Source organism: Dipodomys spectabilis, unplaced genomic scaffold, assembly GCF_019054845.1.
Source record: "Dipodomys spectabilis isolate Male_0828 unplaced genomic scaffold, ASM1905484v1 ptg000273l, whole genome shotgun sequence".
Taxonomy (NCBI): domain Eukaryota; kingdom Metazoa; phylum Chordata; class Mammalia; order Rodentia; family Heteromyidae; genus Dipodomys; species Dipodomys spectabilis.
The window spans coordinates 10221444-10241106 of record NW_024870950.1 but is presented as its reverse complement, the minus strand read 5'-3'; the positions used below and the strand labels follow the sequence as shown (position 1 = coordinate 10241106).

The window sequence follows — 19663 nt, the reverse complement described above, 5'->3', positions numbered from 1 at the left end:
GGGACAGTATTATGAAAATAAATACCATTTAGCCAGTGAAGTATCTAAAAAGTATCCGCGAAGCTTTTAATTGAGTTTTTGCCATTCACATGAACTAATTCATGTAAAATTATACTACACATTAGTGAATAAATTATTTTTTAAATTTTATTGTAAAGATGCTGTACAGAGGGGTGACAGTTGAGTAAAGAAATGAGTACATTACTTGTTGATCATTGCTGCACCTTCCCTTCCTCGATGTGGTCCCACTGTCCCTTCTTTATTGACTAGATACCAAATTAGATCTGTATCTTGATTTCATTGTGTTCTAATTAAAATAAGAGCCGAATTGAAAAAAAAAAAAATCCAGCCAGGGTTGGAGTAGATAAGTAGTCTAAATTCAACCACCCGGGACATAAAAACCCAGCTGTTGCCACCCTGGACACTGTGACAGAGGGTGCCCGGGGGCGCCTGCCACTCCTGCACAGCGGACGGGAGACCCAGGGAAATCCTAACTAAGCAGGTAAGAGATATTCAAGGTGTGGGCCAACTTTCCCTGCACCTCCCTCCCTAACCTATCGCCATCCCCTCCCCCAAACCTGCCACCATTTCCCAACCGCAGAGCTGAGCAATCACTAATACCGAAGGCTGCGTGCGGCTGGGGCGCTCCACCGCAGCCGAACTTGCAACGGGCCCCGCCCTGCCTGCCAGAGACGGCGGGGCGCGTGCGCGGGAGTGGAGCACACGGAGCGCCCGGCAGCGCATGCGCCCCCCAGCGCGCGCGTCTTAGACCCTGAAACTCAGAGCAGCTGCTGGGCGTGGCTCTGACGGTTGCGATCTCCGCACGAGTCTCGAACCCGCAGCCTAGTGTGGAGGAGTACGGCTGATGATGGGCACAACGGAGACCAGCCGGGTGAAAGGAAGGTACCGCCCCTTCTGCTGCAGCGTGAAAGGCCACGTAAAGTTGCTGCGGCTGGTAAGACCCAGGGCTGGGACCCAGGGCCGGGCAGAGCCCAAGATCTCTAGTGCTGTCAACCTGGGTTTTTTATCCACGTCTTCCGAGGGGTCCCACCTGCCCCCCACCCCCACCCCAGGGATGGGAGAATGAAGATAAGCCATTGGGCACCGTCCCCCCTTCAGAGAGTTTGCGGGGTACTACTCATCAAACGCACTCTGAAGGGCTTTCTCTGGGACCCACAAATCCAGTGTCCAGGTATCTCCCAGGCAAGGAAGGCAAGCTGCCCTCGGGCCATCAGAAGCCAACTAGATAAGAAAGAAAGCTCCCAGGAGCTGTGATGATGCTGTGGTCCCATACTTTCTTTTTTTCTTAATTTTTTTATTGTGAAAATACTGTACAGAGGGGTTACAATTACATGAGCAAGGTAATGGGTGCATTTCTTATCAAGCATTGTTGTCTCCTCCTTTGTTTCCCCTTCCCATTCCCGCCCTTCCATCCCCCCAAAGTTGTAAAGTTTGTTTTTCGACATAGCGTCTTGTACATCTCATTGTTGCAATGGGTCCTCCTATTTAAACGATTTGTTTTTTCCCCTTCTCCTCCACAAATTATACCAACATCAAATACAGTGAAAACAGGGGTTATACCATGAGGGAGGGACAAACAAAGCAACAAAGAAAACTTTTAAGTCGAACGTTTGGTATGACAGAGTTCAAGGCGGGTACAGCCCAGAACAAGCACACAAAAAAGGAGAACTGCCTATTTTTAAGGGTTCACACTCACCAGCATCAGTGCAGTCAGTTCTGAACAGAGGTTAGGAGAAAGTGTGCCATTATTGGTGGGGGAGGGGAGGGAGACAAAAGCTAGTCTTGTTAGAGAGGTAGAAACTAGCATAGTTTAAAATAACTGAAGAAAACTCAAAAGGAAGGAAAAAATAAGTTTGTTTTGTGTTTTGAAGAGTTGACTTGTGAAAGAGGAAGTTGAAGTAGATAATGTTACAAGGAAATATGTCCAAGTAACATAAAGAAGAGTTAGGAACAAAGTTGGAGAAAAAAAATGAGTTTTAAATTTTCCTGAACAAAAGGCCTGGAGGCAAATGCCAGCCCATTTCTACAGTGAATGGCAAAAAAAATTGGACAGTTTCATTTATTCAGAAATATTTCGTAAGTGCCTGTCAATTCTTAGGTCTATTCCAGGCTCAAGAGAGATACCAATGAACAATGCAGCAGTTCCCTGGTGGAGTTTGTGTATTGGGAGGGGAGGGAAGGGGAGAAACAATAAATATGAAGTATTCCAGAAGGCCAGGTAAGAGAGGATAAAGGAGGAGAGAGCTGGAGGGGAAGACTGCCTGTGGCAGGAATAGGTGATCAGGCTGGGTCTTGTGAAGGTAGTATCTGAACTGAACAGAGGGCTGAGTGGGATGTGGGGTTAGCAATGAGAATCTGGAGGAAGTGTGTTTACAGCAGAGGAAAACAGTAATGTAGTGAGGTGGGAATGAATAAGCCTACAAGCGTCAAAGCAGAACTAGGAAAGAGGAGCAAGAGGCAAGTGGAGATAAAGCAGTGTAGGATTTTATAATCTGACTCACCTGAAGAAGAAGAAAAATGTATACCTGAAGTTATGTTATCAGTAAGTAGATCACTGCTGAGGGACAGGAGATTAGAACAAAGTTAGACTCAATCCAGTTAGAGCTTTAGCAGGACTCTTAGCAAGAGATGATTGTGACTGGGAACAGCCACCTAGTGGCTACTAGTAGCATAGCAAGTGGTTACATTTGGGATATATGGGTTGAAAACCCCTTATCCAAAAAGCTTGAGGTAAGTATTTTAGATTTTTATAACATTTGCATATAACTAATGAGATTTCTCAGTTATAAGACCCAAATCTAAACACAAAATTCCTTTATAGCATTGAACATATAGCTAAAAAGTAATAGTGTTCTTAATAATTCTGTGCGTGCATGACACAGTTTGTGCTCAAATCGAGGTCAGGTGTGGAGTTTTATAGTGTCATTTCAGCATTTAGAAAACTTTAGATTTTGTCCAGGTGCTGGTCGCTAATGCCTATAATCCTAGCCTCCTCAGGAGGCTGAGATCTGAGAATCATGGTTCAAAGTCAGCCCAGGGAAGAAAAAATGTGAGACTCTTATCAGAAAAATCCAGAAGTGGCACTGTGGCTCAAGTGGTAGAGACCTGAACAAAAGAAGCTCAGGAACAGTGCCCAGGCCCGGAGTTCCAAAAAAAAAAAAAAAACACTTTAGATTTTTGGAACATTCCAGAATTTCATAGTAGAGCGATATTCAACTTGTAATTTGGAAGGAACACTAACAAGATTTACTGATGAAGCAGACAAGAAGAGTCAAGATGACTCCTGCCAGATGCTAGTGGTTCACATCTGTAATCCTACTATTCAGGAGGCTGAGATCTAAGGGTTTCAAAGCCAGCATTGGCAGGAAATTCTATGAGGTTCTTATCTCCAGTTAACCAGCAAAGAGCTTGAAGTGAAAATATGGCTTAAGTGGTAGAGCCTTAAACAAAAACTAGCCTTAAACAAAAAAAGCCAAGCAAGATATGAAGTCCCTGAGTTCAAGCCCCAGTACTGGCAAAAGAAAAGGGTGGGGGGAGAGGGGTCAAGAGACCAGACATGGGGGGCTGGGAAGGTGGCTCAGTGGTAGAGTGCTTGCATTGCATGCATGAGGCCCTGGGTTCTATTCCTCAGCACCACGTAAGCAAAAAGAAAAAAAAAGTCGGAAGTGGCGCTGTGGCTCAAGTGGTAGAGTGCTAGCCTTGAGCTGAAGAACTGAGGGACAGTGCCCAGGCCCAGAGTTCAGGCCCCACAACCGGACCCCAAAAAAAAAGAAAGAGACCAGACATGGGAATAGTGTCACTTAAAACACATACCTTGTTCTCTAAAGAGAAGTCAGGATCCATCTGATTAATCATGTTTTCTTATATGTGTATGCAGATGGGACACCAATTTAGTTGCTTTAGGAGTGATTGTTTTTGTCTGGGCATTGTGTTGCTCAGTACAATACTTACTTAGCATGCACAAGGCCCTGGATTCAATCTCCAATGCCACAAAATAAATAACTAGACAAATAAATAATGATCATTGACACACTTAAGCTTGTATTTAGTAGTCATTGAATAAATCACATTTTTCCTTCCCCCCAGGGAGTAACTGTGACATCGATGGCTTTCTTTATCATCGCAAAGGCCCCTGAACCATATATCGTGGTCACTGGATTTGAAGTCACTGTTGTTTCCTTTTTCATAATTTTATATGTATTCAGACTTGATCGGTTGATGAATTGGTTATTCTGGCCTTTGCTTGTAAGTATTCTGTTTCATCCTTAAGATTAAATTACTTTTTCCTGCTGAGTCATTGTAATAAACTCTATTTTTTGGTTTCCTTAAACCTTTTAGGTGGTCTCTGATTGGCTTACAAACTGTACTCACTACTAATATGCCCTGTTTTGGTTTTTTGCTGCCAGTCCCAGGGCTTGAACTCAGGACCTGGGCACTGTCCTTGACTTTTTGGTTCAAGGCTAGCACATTCTACCAGTTGAACCATAGTTCCACGTCTAGCTTTTTGGTGGTTAAATGGAAATAAGATTCTCACTGACTTTTCTGCCCAGGCTGGCTTCAAACTGTGATCCTCAGATCTCAGCTTCCTGAGTAGCTGGGATTATGGGCATGAAACACCAGTGCCCCACTCTACTTGCTGTTTATTTTGTGTGTGTCAGTCATGGGGCCTGAAGTCTGGGCCTGAGCACTATCCCTCAGCTCTTTCGCTCTACCACTTGAGCCATAGTCCCACTTCTTTTTCTGCTTATGTGGTGCTGAGAAATCAAACCCAGGGCCTCATGCATGGAAGGCAAGCACTCTACCACTGAGCCACCTTCCTAGCCCTCTACTTCCTTTTTAATAACTGCTTTTCTAACATTTCAGAAGTTAGAAGTTTAGTCTTCTAGCTTTAATTCCTTTTTGCCTATTTATCTGCAAACATATATGACATGAAATAAAAATGTCAATTGCACCTCATAAAACCACAGTTCAGAGTGAAAAATTGCTTCATTTGGAGAAAATATTAAATGAATGAGCTAGATAATTAGAAATAATCGGGCTGAGATGGGACACCAGTGGCTTATGCCTGTAATCCTAACTACTTGGGAGACTGAGAGAAGGTAGATTGTGGTTTGAGGCCAGTCTGGAATTTTAAAAAAAGCTTGTGAGCTGCCTTCTCAACCAATAGCTGGGAGTAGTGGCTTTTGCTTGTCATTCTAGCCACATGGGAGAGTGAGATAAGGAGGGTCATTATTGCAGGACAACCCAGGCAGAGAAATCTTTTGAGAACCCACCTCAATAAAGAAGCTGGGCATGGTCATGTGCACCTGTCATCCCAGCTATGGCAAGAAGTGTAAAATAGGAGGATTGTAGTTCAGGTACACACCCAGGCAGGAAGCTAGGCCTTACCTCAGCCAGTGCAGAAAGGAGACTAAAGTCAAAGTGTGGCTTGCAGTAGAGCACCTGGGTATCAAACGCAAAGCCCTACATTCAAACTCCAATACCACCAAAATAATAATTCATTAATAAAAAATAACATAACTGGCAGAGGTTTATCCTGAAATTACTATTTTTTTCCTTTTAAGGGTATAGTATTTTGTTTTATTAATTGCACTTTAAAGTTGTTTGACATGCAATGCAGACTACCTCATATTTTCTGTTACATTACTAAAAAGCATTCTGACTTCCCAGAGTACCCATTGTACCCTAAACCTTTTTTCCTAAGCACATGAGTTTCTCCCTCTAGCTACAGCCGAGCACCCGTGGCTCATGCCTGTAATCCTAGCTGCTCAGGAGGCTAAGATCTGAGAATCTCGGTTCAAAGCCAGCCCAGGCAGGAAAGTCCATGAGACTCTGATCTCCAGTTAACCACCAGAAAACCAGAAGTGGTGCTGTGGCTCAAATGGAAGAGCACTAGCCTTGAGCTGAAGAGCTCAGAGACAATGCAGGCCCAGAGTTCAAGACCCAGGACTGAAAACAAAAAAAAAAAGAAAAGAAAAAGAAAATAGAACTTTCAAAGTCTTAAGAAAACTAACACTTAATTTTGGGGTTTTTTAAACATGGCCTGTTGGCTTGTTCATCTTATTTCCTCCACGTCCTCCCCTTCTCCTCCTTCCTTCTTCCCATCCATCTCTGTCTCCTTCTTCTTCTTGCTAGAAATCAAAAGTCTTGCACAGGGGCTGGGAAGGTGGCTCAGTGGTGGAGCACTTGCCTTGCATGCCTGAAGCCCTGGGTTCGATTCCTCAGCATCACATAAGCAAAAAGAAAAAAGCCGGAAGTGGTGCTGTGGCTCAAGTGGTAGAGCACTAGCCTTGAGCTGAAGAACTGAGGGACAGCGCCCAGGCCCAGAGTTCAGGCCCCACAACCAGACCCAAAAAAAAAAAAAAAAACAAAGTCTTGCACACACTGTGATAGCGCTGTATCACTGAGCTCCATGCCCAGCCCTTGGAAAGCGGGCAGCCTTTGTGTAAAGCTGACCTTCCTCTTCTGTGTTTCTAGGATATTATCAACTCATTGGTAACAACTTTGTTCATGGTCATCATATCTGTGTTGGCTCTGCTGCCAGAAACTACAACCTTGACCATCCTTGGAGGAGTAAGTCAAAATCTTCCTAGTTTCTTTCTTTGGGTTTGCTCAGAATGCAACTTATTTGAAACACAGATACAAGTGCAGAAAAACTTCCTCTATTCTTCACTGGGCGGCGGGGGGTGATAGGGAGGGGGGACTGGGAGGGGTATCAGAATAAAGTACTGACCAGCTGATTTTTTTTTTTTGGTCGGTCGTGAGGCTTGAACTCTGGGCCTGAGTGCTGTCCCTCAGCTCTTCAGCTCAAGGCAAGCACTCTACCACTTGAGCCACAGCGCCACTTCTGGTTTTCAAGTGGTTTATTGGAGTTAAGAGTTTCATGGACTTTCCTGCCCAGGCTGGCTTTGAACCTCGATCCTCAGATCTCAGCCTCCTGAGTAGCTAGGATTACAGGCTTAGCCACTGGCGCCCGGCTCAGCTGAATGTTTTGTTTGAATGAATTCATGCCCTAATTAACAGGAAAGGACATGATTTCATACTAGAACTTGAGGATTCCTTATTCAGGTGAGACAAACCACCTAGTAGTTCTTCAGGTGGAATCTAAGAGATGTCCTTACGGTAAGGAAGTGTAATAGGAAGCGTGGTAACTAGAGGATTGTTCAGGAGAGTTCTAGAAAAGAAGCACATCAACTTCCTCAGACCTGATTCTTCTGCAATTCAGAATTGTTTGCCTTTTTAAGGTTCTGATGTGAAGGATTGAAATAAAACATTTCCTATCACCTCCTACTGTTTTGTTTTTGTCGGTTATGGGGCTTGAACTCTGGGCTTGAGCACTGTCCCTGTGCTCTTCAGCTCAAGGCAAGCTCTCTACCACTTAAGCCACAGTGCCACTTCCAGTTTATTGGAAATAAGAGTCTCCCAGACTGTCCTGCCCAGGCTAGCTTTGAACGGTGATCCTCAGATCATAGCTAGGATTACAGAGGTGAGCCACCGGCACCTGGCAACCTCCTGTTTTTGTTTTTGTTTTTTTTTAATTTTTGTTTTGTTTTATTTGTTTCTGTTTCTGTTGTTGTTGTTGTTGTTGTTTTGGACTTTTTGTTGTTGTATTCCTATACTCACTGTCCTTTAGTTTTTCAGAAAACTCAAGGCTGGCCCTGTACCACTTGAGCCCCACAGCTCCACTTCCAGCTTTTTGCTGATTAATTAGCAATAATAGTCTCACAGACCTTCCTGCCCAGGCTGTCTTAAAACTGTGATCCTGAGATCTCATGCTCCTGAGTAACTAGGATTACAGGCATGAGCCACTAGCACCCAGCTGTTGTTTTTCTTTTTCCTTTTTTGTTCCACTTGTTTTTAAAAATCTTATTCTTGTCTGCTATGAAGAAAGAAGGGCCATAGAACTTTTTGTTCAAATTAAGTCCTGGGAAAGTAGAGTTATGCTATCTGATAGGAATAAACACCAGTCATATGTGGCTACTGAGTATTTGAAATGTAAGGTGTGGTTAGTCTAAATTGAAATAAGCTTTCAGTATAAAATACACATTGAATCCCAAAAATTTGCTGTCTCCCTTTCCCCACAAAAGAACGTAAAACCACTTCATTATTAACTTTATTATCCTAAATGACATACTAAGCGACAATATTTTGGATATATTGAGCTACTAAGATGGATTAATAAAATCAATTTTGCTCTTTTTTTTCATATGACTCTTGGAAAGTCTTCCATCACTTGGCTCACACTGGTGACTCCCATATTCATTTCAGACAATCCTGAGAGGAGTCATGAGCCCTGTCTGTCCTCAAGTTGCTTAGAGCCTAACAGGAGTTATAGATGCGTAACTGACAATTCTGCCCTTTGCAGAACTGTCTTTGTCCCACTACCTTTCTCTGTCAGTGGAATTAATATGTTGCCAAAAACAAGAAGAAAAGAGGAAAGCTGCTGGGTACCAAGGGCTCACACCTATAATCCTAGCTCCTCAGGAGGATCTGAGGATCGCAGTTCAAAGCTAGCCCAGCAGGAAAGTCTATGAGACTCTTATCGCCAATAAACCACCAGAAAACCAGAAGTGGCACTGTAGCTCAAGTGGTAGAGTGCTAGCCTTGAGCTAAAGAGCTAAGGGACAGCGCCCAGGCCCAGAGTTGGCCCACAGCCGACAACACAAGGGGGAGGAGGGGCAAAGCTCCCAGAAACAGAATTAGCAATGGGCAGAAATGCCAAAGACCTAGAAGGATCAGTCAGAACCCAGGAGGAGATGGCTTGAGAGTGGGTGGAAAGGGCGGATGTGGGAGCCAGGAAGCCAGAAATGTTGAAAACTCACTGAAGCTGGAACAATAGGAGTCCATCTCCCCCACTTGCTGCCTCCAACACACATGGCCTTGTAGATTGATGGCTGCTCTGACTGCACAGCGCAGGCCAACAGAGCTGCCCACAGCGTCCAGCACTGTGTAGTGGTACCCTGTCAAACTGAATGGCATGCCAGGAATGCCCTTCTCCAACCTAGCTCCTATCAGCGCTCAACCATCAGAATTCCTAAAGGCCCTGAACATAAATATAGCTTGTTCCTCTTACCCCAGTTTTATTGTCCTAAGACCTTTGAAGTTTGCTTTGGATCATTTTGTCACTCCTGTTCTCCAGAGCTTTGACCACAGCTGTAGTCTCCATGATTTCATCTGGAGCTGCTGTTGGCCCTGTTTTGTTTTGTTTTGCAATACCCAGACATTACAGCACAAAGCGTGTACCATCACACCCAGCTGACATTAGCTTTGGCCCTTTCACCTGATTGGCAATAGGGAAATCAAACATTTAAACACTAGGAAGAGAAATGTTGATAACCAAATGTGGTCAGTGGGCCGTAAAAGAATATATTCAGAATATATTCACAACTCAAGCCTGTAATCCTTGCTGTTCAGGAAGCTGAGATCTGAGGATTACAGTTCAAAGCCAGCCTGAGCAAGAAAGTCTACAAGACTCTGATCTCCAGCTAACTACCAAAAGGCTGTGGCTCAAATGCTAGAGTGCTGAAGCCCAAAGTTCAAGCCAATGAGAGACAGACAAAGTATTTCAGAGCCCATACCACTTCAGTGTTTTTCCTGCCTTTCCTTTTGTGTAGGCAGCTTTGGGGAAAAGTGGCCAGGACCTGCAAAGTCTCTTCCCCTTTTAACGTAGGGTGGCAGGACCCCAGCAGGTAGCAATCGGGTGGGTAGACCACTTTAAACTGCATGAATGACAGAAGCCGGTGACCAGTGTGTCTTCCTTTCTAGGTGTTTGGTCTGCTGACGGTGGTGTGCTGTCTGGCCGACAGTGCCCTCATTTACCGGAAACTTCTATTTAATCCCGGTGGTCCTTATCAGAAAAAGACATGAACACTTGACCAAAACAAGGCTTTGTGATTTTTTTTTTATATTCCTTTTTAGTTGGTGCTAAGGATTAAATATAATTTCTTTATTCTTCTCTACATTTTCTGCCATTCTCATTTGAATCTCAGTGTGGGAGCTGGAGGCAGAGCTCTGTGAACCCTGGGCACAAACTTCCTTGGAGCTTGGGAATGGGGGACGGAGGGGGGAAAAGGGGGGGCGGGTGGGGAAAAGGGGGGTCGGGTATCTGCTCCCCGAGCCTGTGGCAGGGTAGAAGCGCCCAAGACGGCCCTCAGTGACTCAGAACTGCTTCCTCAGCCCGAGTGGTGGGGATGCAGGGATTTTGAGCTCCCCTGGTGGAGGGGGCGAGCAGGGGAGGGGGGACAAGGGGGGGCGGGGAACGTGGTCTTGTCCTGGGGGGGGGGGCCCTCGTCCAGAACCAGGGCGCACGCGGGATGGGTGGCCAGCAGCCGTTGGGGCGCGGCGCTAGTTCCCCTTCCCAGGCGAGAGCCACCGCCTGGGCGCCAGCTGGAAGTCACAGAGCCAGCCTGCCCACGCCAGGCCCCCCCGGACCCCCGGCCCCACCATGAATCCGGAAAGGGTCCCTTCCGGATACTTGGACCCATTGGAGCCCCCTGCGTTCCCAGCCACATCGGCTCCTGCGGACTCTCAGCGCTCGGGGAGCACCATCCACAGTGCGCCCTCGCTGCACAGCCGGCCCGAGGCGCCCTCCCGGCACTCCCCGCAGTCCATTCATTCTTTGAAGCCAGAGCATGAAGAATTTAGGGAGTCCCAGGAAACAGCAGAGGAGGAAGCCGCCATGAATCGGGCTAAGCATCGCACCAAGGTTCCGGAAAAATACACTGACAGCTGCAAGGCGTTTTTATTCTCTCTCCATGGAATCCTGAAGATTTTGAGGATGGTGAGGATGGTGGCTGGGCGGTGGAGGGTCGCCTGGCCTCAACCACTTTGGTCCAGAGGCCTAGCTCAGGAAATAATTCTATGACTCACTCACGGTTCTTCAGCCTCCATTACTTGCCCTCCCTTTTTCCCAGGTCTTTGTGTGTGTGTGTGTGCGCATGCGTGTGTGTGTGCGTGTGTGTGCGCATGTGCATGACAGTACTGGGACTTGAACTCAGAGCCTCTGGCTCACACTAGCGCTCTACCACTTAAGAGCCACAATTCCACTCCTGGCTTTTTGCTGGGAGTTGGAGACAAGAGTCTCATGAACTTTTCTGCCCCGGCTGGCTTTTAACTATGATCCTCAGATCTCAGCCACCTGAGTAGCTAGGATTACAGGCATGAGCCACTGGTGATTGGCAAATATCTGTCTCTTATATTTCTCAAGTTTTCCTCTTCTAGGAAATTAGGGAATCAATGACGCTTGTAGCAGAAATGTGTAAATTTAAAAACAAAGGGTGGGCTTGTTCAATACAAGAGCTGCCATTTCAAAGACATTTATTAAGGGGGCTTGGAGGTATGACTCAAGTGGCAGAGCATCTGCCTAGCAAGCATGAGGCTCTGAGTTGAGGACCAAGTAATGCCATACAGGAAAATAAAGTTGAAAAGCCTAATTGAAACTGAAAAACTATAGCCCCTAGATGAGAGCTCTCATCTTTATCATCTCAAATAACGGGTCCATGGACACAGAGGGGAGAAGTAAAATGGCAGAGACTTACTGAAGAAAAAGATAAGCAGAACTCCTGCTAGACCAGAGATCCCAAGGGTGGCACCTTCTGGGGTACAAGGGTTAATAAGATGTCTCTAGGAGAGAACTATATGACAATCATTGGACAGCCTGCCTATCCATCTCCAGATCAACTCAGAGGCTCTGGGCAGCCTGCAAGAGCTCTCCATGCATTCTTTAGCCTCTGACAGGATGCCTGCTCCCCTGCACACCTCTGGGGCACATGCAAGTGTTCCAGGGGCAATGGGCCGTGATGATTGATGCAAGGCAATGGTAATTGGTGTCTAGAGGCCTGCATACTTGACTGCTCGAGGCCATGGTGAGGGATGCATATCCTCTGGGAGGGGGCCTTTCCCCTGATTGCCTGTCAGGCTCTTCTGCTCTTGAATTGATACATTACTGGCCAATATAATACAGGGGAAAAGGGGAGAGAGGACATGTTTGAAGTTAAAAAACAGAATGGGATATAATGACAGACACAGGCAACAAGGCAAAGATCTCAGTCTGAATAACAGCCGACTCTCTAGGGAAATATACATGACCAAAACTGATCTTAGAATAGCAACAGATCTGAACATATCAATATATAAGCATAGAAAAAAAGATGAACATTAGGCATGGAGTATTTTTCAAAAGTGAATCTGGCCCAGAGTTTCTCACAGCTTAAAAATTCAAACCTTCATGATACTACTATTCAAACCTGACACTACTCAATTTTTTTTTCAGAGAACATAAGGAAAAACATTTTTGAATTTGTTTTTTATAAAGTCAGTCAAACGCTGGTATCAAAATCTGATCATGCCAGGTGCCAGTGGCTCACACCCATAATCTCAGGAGACTGAGATGTGAGGATCAGAGTTCAAAACATGTCCAGGCAGAAAAGTCCATGAGTCTTATCTCAAATTAACTCACCCCCAAGTGGTGGCTCAAGTGGTAGAGCGCTCAAATTAACTCACCCCCCCCCCCCAAAAAAAAAAGAAAAAGCCAAAAGTGAAGCTGTGGCTCAAATGGTAGAGTACTAGCCTTGAGCAAAAAAAGCATGCAGGGACAGTACTCAGGCCCTGAGTTCAAGCCTCAAAACCAAAACATGCACATGCACACACACACACACACACACACAAACCAAAAAAAAAAAAAGCAGGTGGTGGTGGGGTTTGAACTCTGGACCTGGGCACTGTCCCTCAGCTCTTCAGCTTAAGCAAGCACTCTACCACTTGAGCCACAGCACCACTTCTGGTGTTCTGGTGGTTTATTGGAAAGAAGAGTCACACACTCATGCCCAGGCTGGCTTTGAATCGAGATCCTCAGATCTCAGCCTCCTGAGTAGCTAGAATTACAGGCTTGAGCCACTGATGCCTGGCCAAATCTATATCTTACTTGTACCAAACACACTTACTAGAAATGGAGCTCAGAGTTCAGTGGTAGAGCAGGTGCTTAGCATGGCTGAGATCCTAAGTCAGATCCCTAGTATGGAAAAAAATTAACATCAGAAAATTTTACCAATATGTTTTTTAAAAATATCACCAGGAGGAAATAAGAATGAGTTAGCATTAGGACTCTATTAAAATAATGACCATATTATAAAAGGAGGAAAATTATGAGGTAAGATCTAATGGAGTTTAAAAAAGTGATAAAATTCAGCATATAGTTCATATCAAAAAGAAAGAGGAAGAAAAGGGGAATATATAGATATTTCATTTATATACAGGCCAGTGGCTCTGGCCCTTAATCCTAGCTACTCAGGAGGCTGAGATCTGAGGATTGAGGTTCAAAGCCAGGCCAGGCAGGAAAGCCTATGAGACTCTTATCTCCAATTAGCCATCAGAAAACCAGAAATGGAGCTGTGGCTCAAGTGGTAGAGAGCTAGCCTTGGGCACAAAAGCTGAGCTCAGGGACAGCACCTAGGACCAAAGTTCAAGCTCCAGAACCACCCTCCAACCACCAAAGGAAAAAAGAGAGAAATTAACCTCTCAAACTAAAAGTCCTTATCATCTTTAAATAAACATCAGAAGTATTCCCATGAAAATGAGGGAGAAGAAAGATGCCCACAAAACTTATTATTCAGTAGCTTTTGTGGAATCCCAAATCATCACAACTAGGAAATAGAAGCCAGGCTAAGTAGCATGTACCTGTAATCCCAGCAGTCAAGAGGCTGAGGTAGGAAGATCTTGAATTCAAGGCCAGCCTATGCAAAATAGGAAGAGTCTACCTCAAAATAAATAAAATTAAAAAATGTAAAAATGTATCATTTCTTTCAACTGATGTGATTATAAATCAAAAATATCGAAGGTAAACAACTAGGAAGCAGACAATTTAAACTACTGAGTTCATAAATAAATGAAACGATTTCCTATAGAACTTCAAAGCCAGCCTAGGTAGGAAATTCTATGTGATTCCTATCTTCAGTTCAACAGCAAAAAGCTGGAAGTGGAGTTATGGCACCAGATTGAGCAAGAAAGCTAAGGGACAGTGCCTAGGCCCGGAGTTCAAGCCCCAGGCACAAAAATAAAAGCACTAGAGAAGGAACTGACAACTCAATAAGAAAGAATCATCTCTCCAAATACATCAAAGAATGTAGTATAAATAGTGGCTGAATTTCAGTTACAAGGCTGTGCTGTGCTGTGCTGTGTATGTGTATAGACTTCTTTCGAGAAAAATAAACTGTTAGCTGGGCACTGGTGGCTCACACCTGTAATCTTAGCTACTCAAGAGACTGAGATTGGAGGATCACAGTTCAAAGCCAGCCCAGGAAGGAAAATCTGTGAGACTCTTAACTCCAATTAACCACCAGAAAAATGGAAGTGGTGCTGTGGCTCAAGTGGTAGAGTACTCACTTCGAGCTGAAGAGCTCAGGGACAGAACCCAGGCCCAGAGTTCAAGCCCCATGACCAACAAAAAGAAAAAGAAAAAGAAACTGTTGATAGCAATTTCCTCCCAGGAGACAAACTAGGGGAAAAGAAAAACACAGAATTTTTTAACATTTCTATATTGTGTAACATTTTATCACTTGCATACATTATTTACTTGCTTAAAATCATAAATTTTAAAATTAAACTCTAGGTGCAAAATAAAATGGGCAATTACATTATATAAGCAAATTTACATTTTGACTGTTTCTTTTTGGTATCAATTTTGGGGCTTGAACTCAAGGCATAGGTGCTGTTTCCTTAGCTTTTTGGTAATTAATTGGACTTAAGAGTCTTAGACTTTTCTGCCCTGTCTGACTTCAAACCACAATCCCCAAGTCTCAGCTTCCTGAATAGCTAGGATTACAGGCATGAGTCACCAGTGCCTGGCTTGACAACTTATTTATTTACTCATTTTCTTATGTTTTGGCAATACTGGGTTTGAACTCACGGCCTCATGTTTGCTCAGCAGGCTCTCTTCCACTGAGCCCCACCTCTTGCCCTTTTGCATGCTGTTTAGTTTTGAGATGAGTCTATCTTCTTGTCCAGGCATGTATTTGGACTGGTATGTACCTGGACTATGGTCTTCCTACTTTAGAATTCCCATTAGAGCTGAAATGGCAGGTGTGTACCAACCGACCAGCCTCTTCCATTGAGATGGAGTCTTGTGGGCTTTTCTGCCCAGGCTGGCTTGGAATCTTGGTACTCTCAATCTTAGACTCCCACATAGCTAGGATAACAGGTATCATCCAGCTATGGGTTGAGGAGAGTTCTCTCAAACATTTTTTTTAAACCTAGACCGATCTCAAGTCAAAATCTCAACCTTGTAAGTAGCCAGGATTACAAGGATAAGCCATCAGCATCCAGCATTTATTTTTCGAGTATCCCTGTGCATTAAACCCTGTTTCTTCTGTTGCAGGTACTTGTGGTGGGAGCGGTTGTTTGCTTCATCATCGGCCAGGCCCACCAAGCATTCATAGCAATCACAGTTCAGGAAGTGTGCATCGTCATTTTCTTTATTTTAGTATATCTGGTAACTCTTCAACACTTGCTCATCTGTTTAAACTGGCCTTTACTTGTAAGTGTTCATTTTTATAATTCACCAGAGTTTCTCTCTAGATAAGGACACAACAGAGCTACGATGGAGAGCTGCCCCAGTTCTAGGGGAGAACCCAGTATCTGGGAAAGGTCACTTGAACCTCTCTGTCTACAGCAAAGCCAACATACATGCACAGACACACAGACACAGACACACACACACACACACACACACACACCTGTTCTGGGCTCAATATGAAGCCCAACTCATTGTGTCATTAATCACAGGCTACTTTTTAACATCTTCTGGTAAAAATTTGAATCCTCATACTCAATGAGTGAACACATTTTCTCAGCTAGTGGTCATCAAACAGTTCAGGCTTTTTACTTTTCAAATAGCACTCTGACAATGACAGACATCTTCCCAAATGCAAACATTGACATAATAGAGTTGTAGGAAATCTTTTGGGAGAACCCTAATCGATTGCAAGTATCTTCCCTTTTGTGTGTATTCAAGAATGGCTCACACCTATAATCCTAATTACTCAGGAGGCTGAGATCTGAGGATCCTAGTTTGAAGTCAATTCTGGACAGAAAAGTCCGCTCTTATTTCCAAATAACCCCCCAAAACCAGAAGTGGAGCTGTGGTTCAAGTGGCCCCTGTCCCCTGACTTCATTCACATCTGAGTATCTTGTTTTACATAATCCTAAGGTCTGAAGTTTCTCACAAAGCTGCTATAAGCATACCTCTCTCTGAGCCTGCAGAGCTCAACTCTGATCCGCACCAACCCTGCTCCACGTGCCCATGCTAGTATTTTCTACCATGTACCAAAACATAAGACATTACAGCCTTTTCAAGAGGCATGTCACACTCCATACTAGGACTCCTCACTTGCTGACCTAAACAGGAGGAACACCTGCAGATAGTAGGGCAGACCCAATTCTGGTTGTCTCAGAAAACATCAAAAGTTAACCACAGAAAAAAAATCCACTCTTGAAAAATCAGGCCTGCTTTTCAGATGGATGTGTGTTTCTTGGGGGATGTGAACTCAGAATATAAGAATAGAATTAAATCTGTAAGGTGCCAATCTAAAATTTTACTTCCTTCCCTCGAAGGAAGTTTTACATTAAAACAAATGTGAACTGGGCCTCAGTGGCTCACACCAGCAATCCTAGCAACTCAGGAGGCTGGATCTAAGGATCACAGTTCAAAGACAACCCAGACAGGAAAGTCCAGAAGACTCTCATCTTCAGTTAACTACCAAAAAACCAGAAATGGAAGTGGTAAAGTGCCGACCTTGTGCAAAAAAACTAAGGGCTGGGGCTGGGAATGTGGCTCAGTGATAGAGTGCTTGCCCAGCATGCACAAAGCCCTGGGTTCAAATCCTCAGACCCACATACACAGATGAAGTCAGAAATAGTGCTGTGGCTCAAGTGGTAGAGTGGCTCAGGGACAGTGCCCAGGCCCTGAGTTCAAGCCCCAGGACTGGCCAAAACAGAAAACAAAACAAAATAAAACAAAACAAAATAAAACAAAACAAAAAAGCTAAGGGAGAGCAAGAAGGCATTGAGTTCAAGCTCCTGTACAGGCACACATACCCACTCACCCACAAAACACACACAAATGCAAAAAGGTGTTCGAGGTTTGGTTCACATAGAGAAACACCTGCCTAGCAGGTGTGAAGCCTTTAATTCAAACCCCAGTACCACATAGAAAAATAAAACCTTTAGACCATTCAATTTCTTCTTGTGCCCTTTTATTTAAAAAAAAAAAAGCAGAGGAAAAGTCAAATTTTTTAAAATGAAAGTAAGGCTATTTTTATAGACAATACATTCCAAGACCTTAAAATCAAAAAACTCATATCTCTGGAAAAATGTAGAAACTGTGCCCCTCCCATGCTAAGAAGGAAAGTGTTTAAAAGGTATCCATCCTTAATAACCTGGGAAATTAAAATATGATACGAATATTACATTTCCATGCAAACCTTACCATTTTCAACTCTTGTGTTACAGGATGTTATGAACAGTTTCATTTCAACTGTATTCCTTTTAGTGGTTGCCATGATGACAATCCAAGAAAAGGGAAGGAGGCATTTGTTCTATGTTGGAGGGGTAAGTATAGACCTTAGTAACACCATCTCAGATCAAGACTCTAACAAAGGAAACTGCAGACCATCATTACATCACTAACAAAACTAAATAAACAAAATCCCCACTCCCCTCTCCCCTTGTTTTTGTAGCGATGTCAAATGATGTGAAGCCACAAAGACTTTAAGCTCATGAAAAGTCACAACCCTAATACGTATTCTCTGAAGTACAAAAAAAAAAGGCAAACAAACAGGAGTCTGTGTAACCTCTTTTGAGAATGGTATACGCTATATTTAAAATATTGCGGCAAAACCAGGCACCAGTGGCTCACACATTTAATTCTAGCTAACCAGGAAGCTGAGATCTGAGGATCACAGTTCAAAGCCAGCCTGGGCAGCAAAGTCTGTGAGACTCTTATCTCCAATTAACCACTAGGAAACCAGAAGTGGCACTGTGGCTCAAGTGGTAGTGCACTAGCCTTGAGCTGAAGAGCTGAGGGACAGTGCCCAGGCCCAGAGTTCAAGTCCCACAACCAACCAAAAAAAAATATTGCAGCAAGCTATTTTATGCCTACAAATGGGACTTTGACATTTCTGGACTAAAAGGTGGTATTTTAAAGACAGTGAAGGGCTGGGCATGGTGGCTCATGCCTGTAATACCCACTATTTGGGAGGTGGAGATTGGAAGAATTGAGGCTAGCTAGGACAAAAGTTTAAGGAAAACCCATAGCACCCATATCTCAATAAGCCAGATGTGGTAATACAAGCCTGTGATTACCAACTATTAAGAGGCTGTAGGTAGAAGATTACAACCTGAGGTTAACCCAGACAAAATGTGAGACATTACCTGAAAACTAACTAAAATTCATAAAAGGGTTGGAGACATGTCTAAAGTAAAGCACCTGACTAACAACCAGAAGCCCCTGAGTTTAGACTCCAGGAGAGAGAAAACAGAGTGCACTATCTCTGGTTTTACTGATGTAGAAACTGAGGTTTAATACCTGTCCTGAATCATGGGCTGAGATTCAACCCCATCTCACATGGAAGAACGGAATAACAGGAAGATTGAGTGCTTGGAAGATGAGAGGAGTGGAAAGATGGAACTTTGGTTCCAAAAGTTAAATAATGCTGACAGAAATTCATCAGGAAAAAAAAAATGAAGAGTTTTGCTTCTTTTTGTGTCAGCCCGGAGCTAGAACTCAGGGCCTGGGTGCTCTCATTGAGCTTTTTGCTCAATGCCAGTGCCCTACCACTTGAGCCACAGTTCCATTTTCAGCATTTTTTTGGCAGTTAATTGGAGATAAAGAGTCACAGACTTTCCTGTCCAGGCTGGCTTTGAATCACAATCTTCAGATCTCAGCCTCCCGAGTAGCTAGGATTACAGGCATGAGCCACCAGCACGCGGCAGAGTTGAAGTTTTTGGAATTAATCCTATCATGGGTGAATATTTGTCAGTTCTCCTGGACTATGCCAAGCTACGCTCAGTATTTGGGCACAGAGCCCCTTCCAGCTTGGAGAGCTCACAAATTAGCTGAGGCAAGAACTACTTAGGAAAAGATAGGAATTAAGCGTTCATAAAGAGAGAAAGATGGAGGCTGACGTTTCCAGCATCCTTTGGGCCTCCCATCCTCCTCTTTCTAATACAGCCCAAGAGCCCTTCTCCACCACCACCACCACCACCACTGCCAGGAGTCTCCAAAACCTCCCCCAGCCCCAACCACCCCATTTCCCAAATTCCTTTCTCTGGAAAAGGCGGAACAGGCCTGCAGCACCCAGGATGGTAATGGAAGTTCAGAGCTGCACAGGAGACATTGTGTGCGCAGGCCCAGACCCCGCCTGACATAACCCAGCCTTTCTTTCCCGCGCATGCCCCTGCGTCTGACAGAACCTGTGTCTCATAGCGGCCATCCTGTGTTGCTTGGATGCGTTGGGGGTCATCAGGAGGATGAGGCAGATGAAAGAGCCTCAGACAAAGGCAAGCTCGGAGACCTTGCTCAAGACGAACTGAAGCAGGGCGGGTCTCCCCGGCCCCCCACGGCCCCCCCAGCGCTTGTAACCCACGCACC

At 44.4% G+C, this 19663-nt stretch overlaps 2 protein-coding genes across 2 annotated transcripts; both read left to right on the top strand.

Moving 5' to 3' along the window:
* The first annotated feature begins 711 nt into the window (after nucleotides 1-711).
* Nucleotides 712-9982, top strand: LOC122126167 (chemokine-like factor). Its single transcript, XM_042700791.1, has 4 exons — nucleotides 712-955; nucleotides 4108-4266; nucleotides 6499-6594; nucleotides 9787-9982. Exons 1-4 carry the CDS (start codon nucleotides 866-868, stop codon nucleotides 9886-9888), a joined length of 447 nt encoding a protein of 148 aa, XP_042556725.1. The 5' UTR covers nucleotides 712-865; the 3' UTR covers nucleotides 9889-9982.
* A 483-nt stretch (nucleotides 9983-10465) lies between these two features.
* Nucleotides 10466-19605, top strand: LOC122126072 (chemokine-like factor). The gene is made up of 4 exons (XM_042700618.1): nucleotides 10466-10801; nucleotides 15392-15550; nucleotides 17524-17622; nucleotides 19483-19605. The coding sequence occupies exons 1-4, from the start codon at nucleotides 10466-10468 to the stop codon at nucleotides 19603-19605; spliced, it is 717 nt and encodes a 238-aa protein (XP_042556552.1).
* The last annotated feature ends 58 nt before the right edge of the window (nucleotides 19606-19663 follow it).

Bases quoted from the DNA above. Each gene is read 5' to 3' on its own strand.
- LOC122126167 (XM_042700791.1), top strand. From the start codon at position 866: ATGATGGGCACAACGGAGACCAGCCGGGTGAAAGGAAGGTACCGCCCC. The intron at 956-4,107 runs GTAAGACCCAGG...CCTTCCCCCCAG, and splicing joins ACGTAAAGTTGCTGCGGCTG to GGAGTAACTGTGACATCGAT. The intron at 4,267-6,498 runs GTAAGTATTCTG...CTGTGTTTCTAG, and splicing joins GGTTATTCTGGCCTTTGCTT to GATATTATCAACTCATTGGT.
- LOC122126072 (XM_042700618.1), top strand. From the start codon at position 10,466: ATGAATCCGGAAAGGGTCCCTTCCGGATACTTGGACCCATTGGAGCCC. The intron at 15,551-17,523 runs GTAAGTGTTCAT...CTTGTGTTACAG, and splicing joins GTTTAAACTGGCCTTTACTT to GATGTTATGAACAGTTTCAT. The intron at 17,623-19,482 runs GTAAGTATAGAC...TGCGTCTGACAG, and splicing joins ATTTGTTCTATGTTGGAGGG to AACCTGTGTCTCATAGCGGC.